This window comes from Condylura cristata, unplaced genomic scaffold (genome assembly GCF_000260355.1).
Source record: "Condylura cristata isolate star-nosed mole 26May11 unplaced genomic scaffold, ConCri1.0 scaffold00018, whole genome shotgun sequence".
In the NCBI taxonomy this organism is placed as follows: domain Eukaryota; kingdom Metazoa; phylum Chordata; class Mammalia; order Eulipotyphla; family Talpidae; genus Condylura; species Condylura cristata.
The window spans coordinates 12,351,615-12,365,152 of NW_004567119.1; the positions used below are offsets into that span (position 1 = coordinate 12,351,615).

Consider the following 13,538-nt stretch of genomic DNA (forward strand, 5'->3'; position numbering starts at 1 on the left):
CGTGTGGATGGGATAGGGGTGGCCCCTGCTCAGAGAACAGATTGTAAAACCCTTGCTGTTACTTCGCTGACAGGCTGCAGGAAGGTGAAGGCCTGGGGTGGGGGGTGTCAGAGGGTCTGGTATCAGTAAGGGTGAAGGAGAAAGGTGGGTGGTGTTTGGAGACTCCTGGAACAGGCAGGGGTGTCTGAAAGAGGGCTAGAAGGAGCCCCCCAACATGGCGGTATGAAGGCAGAGAAGGTCATCAGGTCATCGGCAACTTGAGGGACAAAGCCGTGGAGGGCTGTGTCGCGGCTTCAGGGGGGCCTGGCAGTCAGACCCAGCCACCCCGCTCCAGAGCACACCGCCCAGTTTCCTGTTGGCATTCGTGCAAGAACTCCCCTCTTTGCTTTGACCTTGAAGCCTGAAGCTTTCTGTAGTTAAAAGAAACGTAGGAAATCATGTCTGACCCCATGACCCATCCTCACCTTTTTGGAGTTTAATGGACAGTGCTGATTTCTGCCACCGTTGGGATGTTCACTTCCCAGGAGCAATGGCAGCTTTGACTTCTGTGGACATGCCAGTGTAGCTCATACTTTCTCCTACCCGTAAACTTCTGAGAAGTTTTTGGATTTTATTATAATAGTTTATTTTTACATCATTTTGTGCCTTTGTCCATCTCAGCTGCAATCCCCGTGGGCTTCCCATCACCAGTTCACCCATGTCCCAACCATAGTCCAGTGCACTACCCCCTCACCCCATTTTTTCTCCCATTCCCCACTCCCCCCTGTAAAAAGTCTCTGGTATATAGTTGTTCATCATTATTATTTCTCCCCCTGGTCCTTTATGCTCCTGCTATTAGTGAAAACATCAGTATTTTTCCTTTTCTTTCTGGCTTATTTCACGAAGCATGATCTTCTCCAGCTCCATCCATGTTGCTGCAAAAGGCATGAGTTTATCTTTTTGATTGCTGAGTAATATTCCACTGTGTATATGTACCACATCTTTTTAATCTAGTCATCTACTTTTGGGCATTTGAGTTGATTCCTAGGTGGAGCAATAGGAATCTTTCCTATTGTAAATAAAGCAGCAGTAAACATGGGGTGCAGGTGTCTTTTTGAATCAGTGTTTTTGTGTCTTTCGGGTAGATACCTACGAGTGGGATTGCTGGGTTGTAGGGAAGCTCCATGTTTAGCAGTTTGAGGAACCTCCAAACAGTTTTCCATAGTGGTTGTACTAGTTTGCATTCCCACCAGTGCAGGAGAGTTCCTTTTTCTTCACATCCTTGCCAACATTTGTTACTATTTGCTTTAAGATGTGTCATTCTGAGATTTTTTAAAATTAAATTCAAAGCAGAAAGTAATTTGTGATGTAAATTTTTATAACTCCTGTAGTTATACAACTGATTCACAAGTCCTGCCACGGGGCCCTTTGCCCCTAACAGTGCTGTCCTAGGTCACAGGAGGGTTAGGGCAGCTTTGGAGCTGAGCTAGGGCAGTAAGGGGCTGTAGTGGCCTCCCCCCCCCCCTCAGTGGCTGCCCCGTGCAGCCCCAGCAAGGGCTCCCCCAGGCTGGGGTTCCTCTCCTTTTGGGGGAGGGGGGACCCATTCCAATTCTGTTGCATAACGGGAAATTCCTGCAAGATCCCTGGGACTAGCAGCTGAGTCCTTGAAATGCTTGTTTCCTGTGAAAGGTTTTAGGGGATTAGCAGAGTCTCCACCTTCATAGACCTATAGGCCTCCACCCTTGTGCCCAGCCTGGGAGCTGAAGCCACATATACAAGAGAACAGCCCGGTCTCGAAGTTGCACAGCTTGTCCCTCCCGAATCCTCGGAGGCCAGGGGTTTTGGGGTGTCTGCTGGTTGCCTTTCTGGGACAGAGCACTCCTTTCCTCTTATCCTTGCAACCTCCCTGACGGCTGAGGCTGCTATCATCACCTTAAAAAATTCTTTTCTTCTTGTAAGACACATGCTGCTCTCTCCAGGTGTTGAAAGAGTTCACTTACCAAAGCTCTAAATGTTTGGATGCGTAGAGACACATGAAAACATTCAGCTCCATGCGCCCTGTAGGTGGTCTCAAGTCCCTGATGAAGGTCATGTGATTTTTCACCCGTTCAGGAAGAACTTGAGTTTCTGCAGCCCACGGGCCTCTCAAACATCACGAAATTCTCTGGAAGGTGGACAAACCTTCAGGAATAAGGTCCGATGTAGGCCCACAGCCCCTGTGACTTCTTTAGGGCTTGGGCTGCAAGCCCAGGGAAGCCGCCTGTGTTAGCTCTGGTGCCTGCCCCCCTTCCCTCCTCGCTCACACTCACCCCCCCCCCACTTTGTCTCCTCAGATATATGTTACCATTCCACCCCAACCATCAAAACACCTAGTATATTCCTTTACTCATTTTCATTGCCCCCCCACACTCACCCCCCCCCCCACTTTGTCTCTGAGTTCTCCTACTCAGAGTGAACAGGCTAAGTTTCTTATGTGCTTGCTGTCTTGGCTCAGATGCCGGGCGGGGGATACCGAGGATATGGTGGGGGACACCGAGGAGATGGTGGGGATACCGAGGAGATGGCGGGGAAAAGGCTCTGAAGAGCCAAGCTGGAGGAAAGGAAGCTGACTTGGGGCAGGAAGTGGAGGCGGAAGGAGAGGCGCGTTTGGGAGCCTTCTGAGGACACCAGGTTTCTGGAATTGTGCTCTGGCTCTGTTTGGGCTTTTGAGAAAAACCGAAGAGGGGCTTGCTGAAGGTGACAAAGCCCGCGTGGGCCAGCAGGTCTGAAACTGAGTGTCCACTCCTGCCTGGGCCAGCCTCTGAGCCACGCCTGGTGGAGGGCTGCCTGGTGGAGAGAGAGAGAGGTGGAGGGCGCACTTGAGAAGCTTTCCAGGGTCTCGGAAATCAGATGCATCTGCTGCAGTCAGGCACTGCTTTGCTTTAATGTTTTGGGGTGACATGGCTTTAATATTCTCTGTGATAATCCATAGGTTCTGTATATATACCGATACCCTGCATTTTAGTATCTTTTTTTTTTTTTTAAGATTTATTTATTTGTGCATACTGAACTGGGGTACAGGCCCAGAGCTGCAGAACCAGTGAGAGGATTCACTAGAGACAGAGTGGGGAGCAGAACAGGCAGACTGAGAAGTGCACTGCTGAGGGGAGCAGCGGGCGGGTCAGGAGAGGTCTGCCACCATGTGGTCACAGAGATCCAACTCAGGCTGAAGTGGCTTTAGCTACTCAGTGCTGTGCTTTAGCTCCGTGCCACCGGGGAGGGCCTTTAGTATCGCTTAGTGTGTTCATATAATATAAAGCTGTCATGTGTTTAATTCTTCTGCATGTTTGTGCTTTTGAGTCTAAGAGAAAATGAAGTCATCATAAGATTCCTAACTGTGGGTGGCCACTATGTGCAATTTTACGTGATTTGCTGTTCTTAGCAATACAGATTGATGATGGTTTCGGCCTCAGGAGCCGAGGTCAAAGCCCCTTCCCCTGTGCCCCAACTCCATCTTATTTGTATGTTCTTTCTTGATTTGGGTTTTTATGAAAATAGGTTTGTTTTGTGATTTGAGTGAAAAATGAAACCTATTAAAAATTAAACCTCTCTTCATTTTTGCACGAATACCACAGGATCCAGATATTTGATCTGTGATGTTACCTATTAACCAACAGCTGTAAAATTACATTACTCTCCTCGTTATTCCACTGTAATGTTTTAAGACCTAATCCAGGCTTGTAAAGGAGTAAAATCATATATTCTGTGCAGACTGCTGACCTAAGGGTATCCTGAATTCAGCATTCAAGTTTTCAAACTACACAAACATCAATGTCTTTTCTTTTCTCTTTCAGCTTCTCAGACAAACTATTCAGTGGAAAGGGCTTGCATTTTCAGCCATCAGTTCTAGATTTTGGAATTCAGTAAGTATCTTTATATAATTTTTAAAGAACTCACATTATTTGCATTTTTTGCTGTCAGAGTGTTATACATGCACACATGATGTTAAATACTTCTGTTACAATGTAAATTACTAACATATTAAAAGTACATTGGTAATCTCATCCTGGGATTACTTAAAAGATTTTTTTTCATTAAAAAGAGAGTGTTGTTTCAATCACATTATGTATTTTCTAATATTTTACAGTGAGTAGAACTTGTAATAAGGCCTTGTTTTTTTGAAACAGATCAGGTTATTTTATAATGAAAAATTATAAGTGCTGATGGTTTTTGAACCTTTAATTAGATTCATTACTCAGTTGTTTTTACTGCTTGTTATGCTCTGGGATTCAAAATTGCACTGAAGCTAACATTAGTTATTATGATTAAGCCTTTGGAAAAAAGTTAAATGGGGAAGACAGCGTGTAAGCTGTAATTATTTGCAGTCCATCGTGTTAAGAACCATGAGACGCATGGAATGTGATCCGAGTGTTGAGGGACTAATCTGGGAACCCAGAACTCAGCAGGGAACTCAGGGCTGGTGCCAACGGTGAGCAAGTTGGAAGCTGAAAGCGTTAATCTCCCTGGATGCAGAATATTGCAGTTCAGAGAAGATAAAGTTTCAAATTTGTGGGAATTTCAAGGGCGAAAGTAAAAGAGATTTTTAGGTGTCAAAGCCTGCCTGTTTCAACTTTACTTCAATTTTAGGAAGCACTTTTTTGAGTTTCAAGAAAAGTTGAATGCAGTAACTGTAGGAGCCCACGGGGGTGGGGGTGGGGCAGTTAACAGCGTTCTCCTGGTGTTCCCCCCTTCATTCTTCTGATTTTCTCCTTTTCCAGTCCCTTGATCCTTCTGAGATCAGAGCTGCAGAGCAGAAGAATGGAATTCAAATTTAAAAGTATAATAACTTTGCTGAATTTTTTAAGGAAGAAGAGATACAAGTGTGAAGGGAGACTATTGATTTGACAAGATTCTAGGTGTCTGCTTTATAAACCCTTTGGAGTTTTTATGTCTTTACTTTTGGGTTAAAACACTTCACTAGGAGCTAAATTTACAATAAAACCATCTGTGTTATATTCTGAGAGAGCACTTTGCTTTTTGTGAAAAATCTTTATTGTAATAAAGTTTTAAGGCAGGACCCCCTCGAAAGAGTGCAGATTACCCAGGGGTAATAACCGCAAGGGCAGGGAGGCGAGGTGGCATTTGCCTCAGTCATGAATGCGGCTGTCTAGAATGTACTTGCTCCTCAGTAGCATAAAAATCATGCAGTGAGAAAAAAAAAAAAAAAAACCATGCAGTGAGTTTGCTTGGATGTATTCATGTAGGTACTAGCTACCTGTGTTAATTAGCTTGGCACACCAATTTCTGGTTCTAATAGCTGGATGTATGTTCAAAAAAATGTATAGACTTTGAAAAGGTTTTCCTACGTTTTAGACTTGACTCACCCCTGGGTGACTGAGTTCCGCTTATGTAACACTTCATAGTTCTCTGGGGATGATCTTATCTCAAGTCCTGTTCACTCCTGGAAGGGCCATAGAGACAGATTCTATCGTGTGTCTATATCACCATCAGCTGCCCTCTGCCTGATTCTTAGGCTTTATTTTAAGGGTTAATGTTCTGCTGGTCCTGACATTAAAAGTGCTAATCACTCACGAGAGATTTCAATCATTCTTCTGTAGTATTAAATCAATAGAGTATCTTCCAGTTGTCTCCAGCGAAGGAAATTCTTATCTTCATAATGCTTGTAAAAATAGAACTCAAAGCAGTAGATTAAAAATAGCACAGCAGTAGCTGGGGTCCAGGCCGTGGAAGCCGCTGGCTCTAGACCTGCCGCTCCGCAGTCTCACCGCTCTTCCGTTTCCCTGGGAGACATGCTTATCCTCTGAAACCAAAGTTCTTGTATTAAAATGATATGAACGGGATATAAAACTTTGAGGATAAGTATTAATAACTTTGCTGATAGGTTCCTAGCATTGACTTAAAACCTCAAACCACACAAGTCCTTGTTTACTTAATTTAGTTGAGGTAAAAGGGAAATGTGAGCCCCATACTCTAAGCTAGAACTTTCTGAGGTGACCCTTTATGGTACTGTAGAAAAATTCCAGTTGTCTGATTTAAGAATACTAAAAAAATAAGGCCCTACTCAAACAATACCCTCTGTAAATTGAAATTCCCCCCACCCCAAAGCCTCTTTCAGTTTATTAGGCAAAACCCCCCAAATCCTAAGTAGGCTTCCCCCCTTATCTTACCTGCACATCTTTCATTTGAATTTGAGACTTGAGCCGGAGAAGTGCCTGCTTGCCCTCACGAGTGTGCTTTGCAGGCATGGCATGGCCCAGACAGATGAATTCTAGCACTGGCCCATGGGTGTGACACCCGTGAGTCAATGTGCATTTTGCAAAGGATAGGATTTCTTTGACTGCTGAGGACTATATGTCTTATTAACAAAAGCATTTGATCATTGCTGCTTTTGGCTTACAAACATCAGCTGCTTTCTGGATTTCAAGTATGCACATCTGCCTGCCCTCCTGTCTAGTTCTTTCTAACCCCACGTACATCGCTTTTCCCGTTGTTCTCCTAGGTTCCTGGGACATCCGGCAGCAAAGATTCTCTATGCTTATAACCCTAGTCGGGAGAGTGAGGTCGTGGTGAATTCAGTGTTTACAGCTGCTAGACATTTTCATGCACCTCCTGTTCATTGCAGGGTAAGTGTTGATGTGCTCCTGGAAACGATACCTGGCAGCCTGCCAGCCTTTCTTGCTTTCTTTGGCCCTGACATTTTCCACTTTTCTGCTACCCAAGCTCTTCCTTCTGGGTGTTTGCTTTAGCATTTAGTTTTTCAGTGGTTGATCATCATTTGATGGCTCTTGACAGTAATATGGACCCAAAAAGCTAAAGAGTCCCTGCTCGGTAGCTATACCTTTGTTAATATGACTTATTCCTGGTTAAAGAAACTTAGTATTTGTCTTGACACATCTGCAAGTGTTGAAGCCCTGTGTGACAGTGCTTCTCATTGAGCTGCAAGGTTCTGGCTGAGCTCACCACCTGGGGAACTCACCAGTCCGGACCCCTCTCTAAACACAGGACTAAGAGGTAGTGAGTAGATCGCCATGAAGCTGCACATAACAGAACTTGAAACCCTGGTGTTGTAATTGTTGTAGTTTCAGTGGTCCTTACCCCTTACTAGAGAACCCAGTGGCTAGTGGGCTTTATTTTATTTGCCCCAGGGGCAAACAATACCTGCTGCACTGTTTTGTTTTTAAATAGCGGGACTAAGGAGGTGGTGTGAGGATGAACACAGTGTTTTGTTCATGACTGTGCAGTTCAATGCCCCCTCTGGCTCTCCCCAAGGACCACACGTTTGGACACTGGAGGTTCTCTTTGTTTAAATAGAGCTGGAACTGTTGCTGGGTAGCCCAGAGTGGACTGGGCTGCCTCTCTGTGGGGCCTCACCCATGTGCTCACAATTTGGTTATACTGCAGGGACACACGAAAGGGTCAATAATGGGTTTATTTACAAAAGGGGAAAGGAATAGGAAACAACCCAGGGAAAGAGAGCGGGATACAAAGTAACTGGAATACCTTTCGGCTAGGCTGACTGAACACACCGAGTCACGCGGCCCGGAGAGCTGTTTCCCGAGCGAGAGAGGAAGAGATGTAATCGTGCCCTATTTATGCCCCAAATGTCCCAGAATTCCTGCTAGCTCTGCCCTTGGGTCCTCGCAGTTCTCTCCCTGGTACTGTGGGAGTTGTAGTTTCCAGTCACTAGAGTAGGGGGCAGAGTCCAGAAAGCTGGAGAAGGGGGTGGAGTCCACAAGACTCTGCAGAGTTCCTTTAGGACATCCTTCCCCTTAACAGAACTGCATCAGGTAAAGGTCACTGTGCACGTGGGTGCCAATCCAGATATTAAAGTGATACCTTTCTTGCAGGTCATTCCAGCAATGGGGAAGACTTCCTTCAGAATTATTTTCTTACCTACTGAAGAAGGAAGCATTGAAAGCTCTTTATTTATTAATACCTCCTCCTATGGAGTCCTTTCCTATCATGTAAGTAGAGTCTTTTTGTCTCCGAGTTTGGTTGCTGATGTCACAGAGTGATGTAGATAGTTTCAAGGCAACTGTTGGAAATGTTGCCACCTGGCTCAGGGCACTAATATGTCAGGGTGCTGTGCTCTTCAGCTCCCCCGCCCGTCCCCTCCTGCGCCTCACACCACACTGGGGGGCTCAGTATGGACCAAGGAGGGTCATTGTAGAGAAGTAACAGAAGAAGGAAACAGTATGGAGGTTTCTCAAAATACTAAAATAGGGCTGGGGCCGCTCTGGTGGCTCAGAGGTTAAAAGTCTTAGCGCTATCAAGTTATCACCGGCCACTGCAGCATGAGTTCAATCCCTGGCCAGGGAGTGGCCCACAGGGCACAGCAGACCTCTCTTGTCTCCCCGCTGCTCCCCTCAGCAGTCTATGTCAGTAGATCTGCCTGTTCCGCTCCCCACTTTGTCTCTGGTGAATCCTTTTACCTCCCTGACCTAAAACTTATATGTGTTATAATCCAGAATTACCTTAATAAAAATAATTTAATATTAAAAAAGACAGTGATCATATAGTTTTCTAATATAAAATAGAGCAGGCTTTCAAATTTTTGATTTCTGCCATTTCTCCCCCCCCACCCCCAAGGTCTGATCAGGACATCAGGACATGGGTTCGTGCTTGGGAAGCTCACTGCTCTTATCTTATCTTAGTGCCCAGGGCCCTAGGGAAAAAGGGGGAAGGATCTTTCTGGGTTTTACCAGCATAGTTGTGACTCTTTCTCTTGAATTTACTTCATAGGAGGGGGCATCAAGCCAGTCAAGTGCCAAGATCTGTCACCTTGGTGGTTAACCCTTACTGGCTTCCATATCAGGCAGTTTATCTCTGAGACTTGCTGCAATGAACAACCTTCAGGTTAAAAACAGCAGTTTCTTCTTTCTGCATTTTTTGCAGAAGAAAGATAAATAGGATAATTTTACTGGAAAGAGGCTGGAATGCCAGCATGAGGAATGTAGATTTCTTGGGAAAGACACTTGTACGTTATGCAAATGTACTTTAAGGCTCTTTCTCTCCGCAGGTGTCTGGAGTGGGGACCCGCAGAGCCTCCACAGAAGAGCAGCTTCCGAACGCCTACTTTCCCCTCCCCCAGGTCCAGAGCGTCCAGCTCTCCCAGACACAGGTCATTGCGACAGACTACAATGCCAAACTTGCTTACCCTCTAAACTTACTCGCTTTTGCAGGGTGCATGCGTTCCTTCTTCGAGAGAGTTGACATTTTACTATTTCTGACTTTTTGGGAAAAGCCCCATCTAGGTAGAAACAATATGTGCATGTGAAGTGCCCACGGGATTCTGGAAAGGCCTCACAGCCTCTCGTTGGTCGCCCTGTTGTGGCATATTTGAAATCTTGGCCAGTTTCCTGTGATTATTGCCACGGAGGCCTGTGCCCGGGGCCAGTGCTTGGGAAGCTCACTGCTCTTATCTTACCTTGTCTCCCAGGGCCCTAGGGAGAAAGGGGGAAGGATCTTTCTGGTTTTCACCAACATAGTTGTGAATCTTGCCCTTAAGTCCTTCCTGTGATATTTATCCAATAGGACATCTATTTTATAAGTTTCTTTATTTCCCTTTTGGGTTGCCTGTTTCCTTGGGTATATTTTGCAGAGAGTTTCTGTAGTGAGACGATGACTCACTCGGAGCTCTGGTTACACCTTGCCAGGTGGCTTTTCAGGAAGACGACCCTCCACTGTCCCGGTAATGATGCCTCTCAGGGAATGCCTGACTGTGGCCCCTGCTGTCTGGGTGTGACAGTGGACAGAATGACCTGGAATGGTACCTTAAAGTCCTTTTAACGTGCCTCTTGTTAATCGGCATAGGGTTGGCCCTTTGATCATCCACATATCCTTGTAACTATAGTTTTTGAAATGGAGAATCTCTTGAGCTAATGTACTTTGGTCCCGTTATCTCTCTTCCAGATTAGGAAGTAAAGAACTGCTTTAGTTCTTTAGAAAATTGCTTGGAATTTTCATCACTCACAGTGCGTGGGATGGCCTTCGGCTGCAGGCCTGGCATTGGCTCGGCTTTTTGTCTTCCTAGTTTTTTCATTCTAGGACAGGGAGAGAGATAGGCAGAATGAATTCACCTGTCATAAAACGCCTGGGAATTTGCCTCCAGATGGATCATTTTTAGGATTTTAGTATCCTGTGTGTCACATGGCTCTGGGCAGGAGCTCTTTCCCTTTTTATAATCTTCATGTTGAGTACATCGAGGGCTTTTCATGGATTGATGGGTCAGTGGGCATCTCACCTCAAAGAGCATATCCACCTGTTGTCACATCTGGGGCTTGTGTAGCTTTTCGCCACATCAGCACCTGGTGCTTCCGCAGTGTCTGACAGGGCAGGTGGTGCTGTTCTCATGTAGAGACTGTAGGCAGGACTTGACATTTGCTGGCTTGGTAGAGGACACAAGCAGAGCCAGGCTGACAGAAGTTGGCCGTGTGCTTTCAAGTTTCTCCTGTCTGTACAGGAAGTTTGTCACGGTTTCCATATCTATTGACCTATGTATTATTCATGATCCAGGGAAAATAAATGCGAATAAAATGTTAGGATTTTTGAGGGGCATTTTTACAATGATAAAAAATAGTAGACATAGCTTGAAGGCTCATCAATGGAGTAAGGACGTGATGAGTTTGAGCATTTCAGAAGAGTAGAACAGTAAGTAGTTCTTCCAAGTTCCACTTCTGATGCTTCTGTAGAAATGTCTGGCAGTGGGTGATTGCACACAGGGAACTGGGGATTAAGTCCAGGTAACCCCATCTCCGCCGAAGACCTGGGCTTCCACTCGGCCAGTTTTTTACATCTTGACTCAGTAGGCTGACTGCTTGTCCTGACTGTAAAGGGTGTGGTGGAGTGTAACATGTAAATATAGTTGTGCGAAGCTTGTGAAAGCAAGCTATACTATTTTTTTAGTATCTGTTTCCCAACGGTTGGGTGGATGTAAGCTACTAAGATCTGAGCGGTGTTTCAGTGACTTATTTGGGCAACACAGAATATTTGAAGTTGGCATTGTTTCCAGATCTGGCAAACATGGGTACAGTACACTCGTGTGGAGATTTGAAAGAAGTTAAATTATTGTCGTTGGAACTATTGTAAGGTCAAGCTTACTTATGAATGGGATCACGAGGCACAATGGCAACCAGACGCCAGAGGAGAGCTCTTGGCACATGTACGGTGCCACCCAGTAGTGGAGACTGTGCCTGTGCCCAAACCTGGTGTCATCGTATGGCATTGTCTAAACGGGCAGGTGTGATCATAAAAAGTTATGATGTAAATGCAAGAAAACGGGAACACACAGAGGTAAAAGCCGGAAGCAAGGCGCGAGGCCACAGCCACACTTGCAGAGGCCACCAGGGTGTGTGTGAGAGAAGGAAGCTATGGGTTCTCGAGTGCGTGAAGGAGAGGTCATTTCTGGGTGTTCTGTGCTGCGCACCCATGTCAGACTGGGGTTCCCTAACCTTGAAAGACTGCCACAGCCTTCACTGCTGGGGTGGTGATGCCAAGTCATGTGCCTGCCTGCCCGGGGCAGGTGTTGGGCCAGGCTGCGGCCCTGGCCTGTGGGGAGCTTGTGGCGGTGTGGGGAGGGAGCCCCGCTTGCGTCCTGCGGGGACTTTCAGTCAATGAAATGTGGCCCCCCGGGAGGGGCGAGGGAAGCGTGTTCGGTGGCTTAGACCCCGAGGTGCACCTAAAGCTGCCACCGTCTGCTCTGGGATTTGGAGCTAGAAAACCAGAGCGGACGTCTCCGGGCCACTCTGTCCTGCTCCTCTGACGTGACTGAATGAAGCCGACATCTCTGAGCAGGTAGCTGAGGAGCCCTGAGGGCCCTGGGCCGCCCCAGTGCACTTAATGACATGTCTGCGCCTGATAAAGGCTGTCTGATCTCTCGCTACATAAAAAGGAGACTGTCGGCTCTGCAAGGCGATGACTTGTACGGTAGGTAAATATGTGCCTTCACTTAATTTGCCTTGGGCCTATCTCTGAATACAACTCTTAAAAGCAGGAGATCTCGTAGATAGGTAGAGTTTTCTTTCTATCGCTGGAACCTCTGAGGTTCATCAGTGGATTGTGAACTCCGGAAGGAGAGCGTGCAGGTGAGCGCAGGAAAGGAGCACGGGAGGATTCGCATTCACCCCAGTGCGTGAGGGGCTCTTCCCTCTTTGCAAGGCGCCAGCCTAGCCCCCTGCCCCCCCCCCCCCCCCAACACTCATCTTCCTGCTTCTCTGTAATCTCTGCTGCTGTCTTGGCTCCTGGGACAGTTTCCTGCCTCCTCTTTCATCCTTTTTTTTTTTTTTTTTTTGTCTCCCTGGAGAATCAACTAACTTCTTACTAAAAACTCCAGAGGGTGCAACTTAGCAAATACAGCTCAGAAGTTTCTGTTTTAATGCACGCAGCTTCCTTTACGAGGACTATAAGCTCCGTAGGAGCAGGATAGGATGTTCTAGTCAATATTTGTCTTCTTGACACTTGGCGGAACCTGGCCACTTAACATGCGCGCACGGTATTGACTAAATGACCTTAAGGAGGTAGAAATCATAATCTCAGCTTTTTGTGTAGTTATGAGACAGGAGTCTTTACGGACTGCTTTTAAACAGTCGTTTTATTAGAATATTCTGGAAACTTTATTGGGAGACTTGAAGACGCCCCATAAATACCATGTCTCTTCCCTGCCAGGTCTTGAAGAAGTGCATCTGTGAGAATGAGGAGTTAAGACATTTAAGTGCCGTGAACGTGTATCACAGACAGGCCACCTCTTATCAGCTGAGTCAGAGAGCCACAGTTGCCATCTCCCTGTCCCTGGTTGTCGGTGATCTCCGCAATAGAATACGCGGCTCCTCCCAGTGCCACACCCCTGCCTATAGTATGGGGTCTTTATGTGCTGTTCACTAACTGGAGACTCCTGCCTGCAGGGAAGAGGAAGGCAGGGTCGGGGTCCTCAGGGTCCTTACACCCCTCCCTTCCCTGCTCTTCGCCTCAGAGTCAAGATCACCTGTTTTTCATTAAGTGCACGCAGCTCACTCTCTGAAGAGGAGCTGAGCTGTGCTTCCCACTGCCAAAGCCTGTCCCTCCTCCCACCTGTAGCAACTCCACAGCCCTCAGGTTCCCTTTGGACTACTGGGGAGCATTGTTGAGTTTGCCCCCAGAAAACTCTGAGATGGATTAGAATAACTCGTTCGTAATTTGCTCCCCAGCCACACTACACAGAGGTTGTCCAGTCCTGTGTGAAGCTGGGAGCCTTCGGCAGCTCCACCTCGGCTCACTCGTATGCGACTTCCCAGGACTTCAGAAATCACAGTAATTCTATACCAAGTCTCACTGAGGAAATCTTAACACGACACAGATGAATATCAGGTTACCAACCTTCCTTCTGCCAGATCTGGAAAACCTGCTCCCTGCCCTCTCCGGCTCTCCAGGCACTCATTCTAAGCAAAATTATGCATAGTACTTCCTGTTCCCCAAGAGGGGGAGGCAGGTGGAGAGGTCTCAGATTCCGTTTGTGCCCTGCAGTTCAGAGTCCAGGCCCTTGGCACTTACTCTTGACGGGGAGAGTAAGCTCCTATTCTCAGAGC

At 46.6% G+C, this 13,538-nt stretch overlaps 1 protein-coding gene across 1 annotated transcript in view; it reads left to right on the forward strand.

The window, feature by feature from the left end:
- The window catches only part of KIAA0922 (KIAA0922 ortholog), a 125,351-nt gene that overhangs the window by 64,716 nt on the left and 47,097 nt on the right, over positions 1-13,538 (forward strand). The window contains exons 3-6 of the mRNA XM_004685206.2: positions 3,813-3,881; positions 6,479-6,602; positions 7,827-7,943; positions 8,999-9,100. Coding sequence (XP_004685263.1) covers positions 7,839-7,943; positions 8,999-9,100 — 207 coding nt within the window. The 5' untranslated portion in view covers positions 3,813-3,881; positions 6,479-6,602; positions 7,827-7,838. The remainder of the gene's footprint in view (positions 1-3,812; positions 3,882-6,478; positions 6,603-7,826; positions 7,944-8,998; positions 9,101-13,538) is intronic.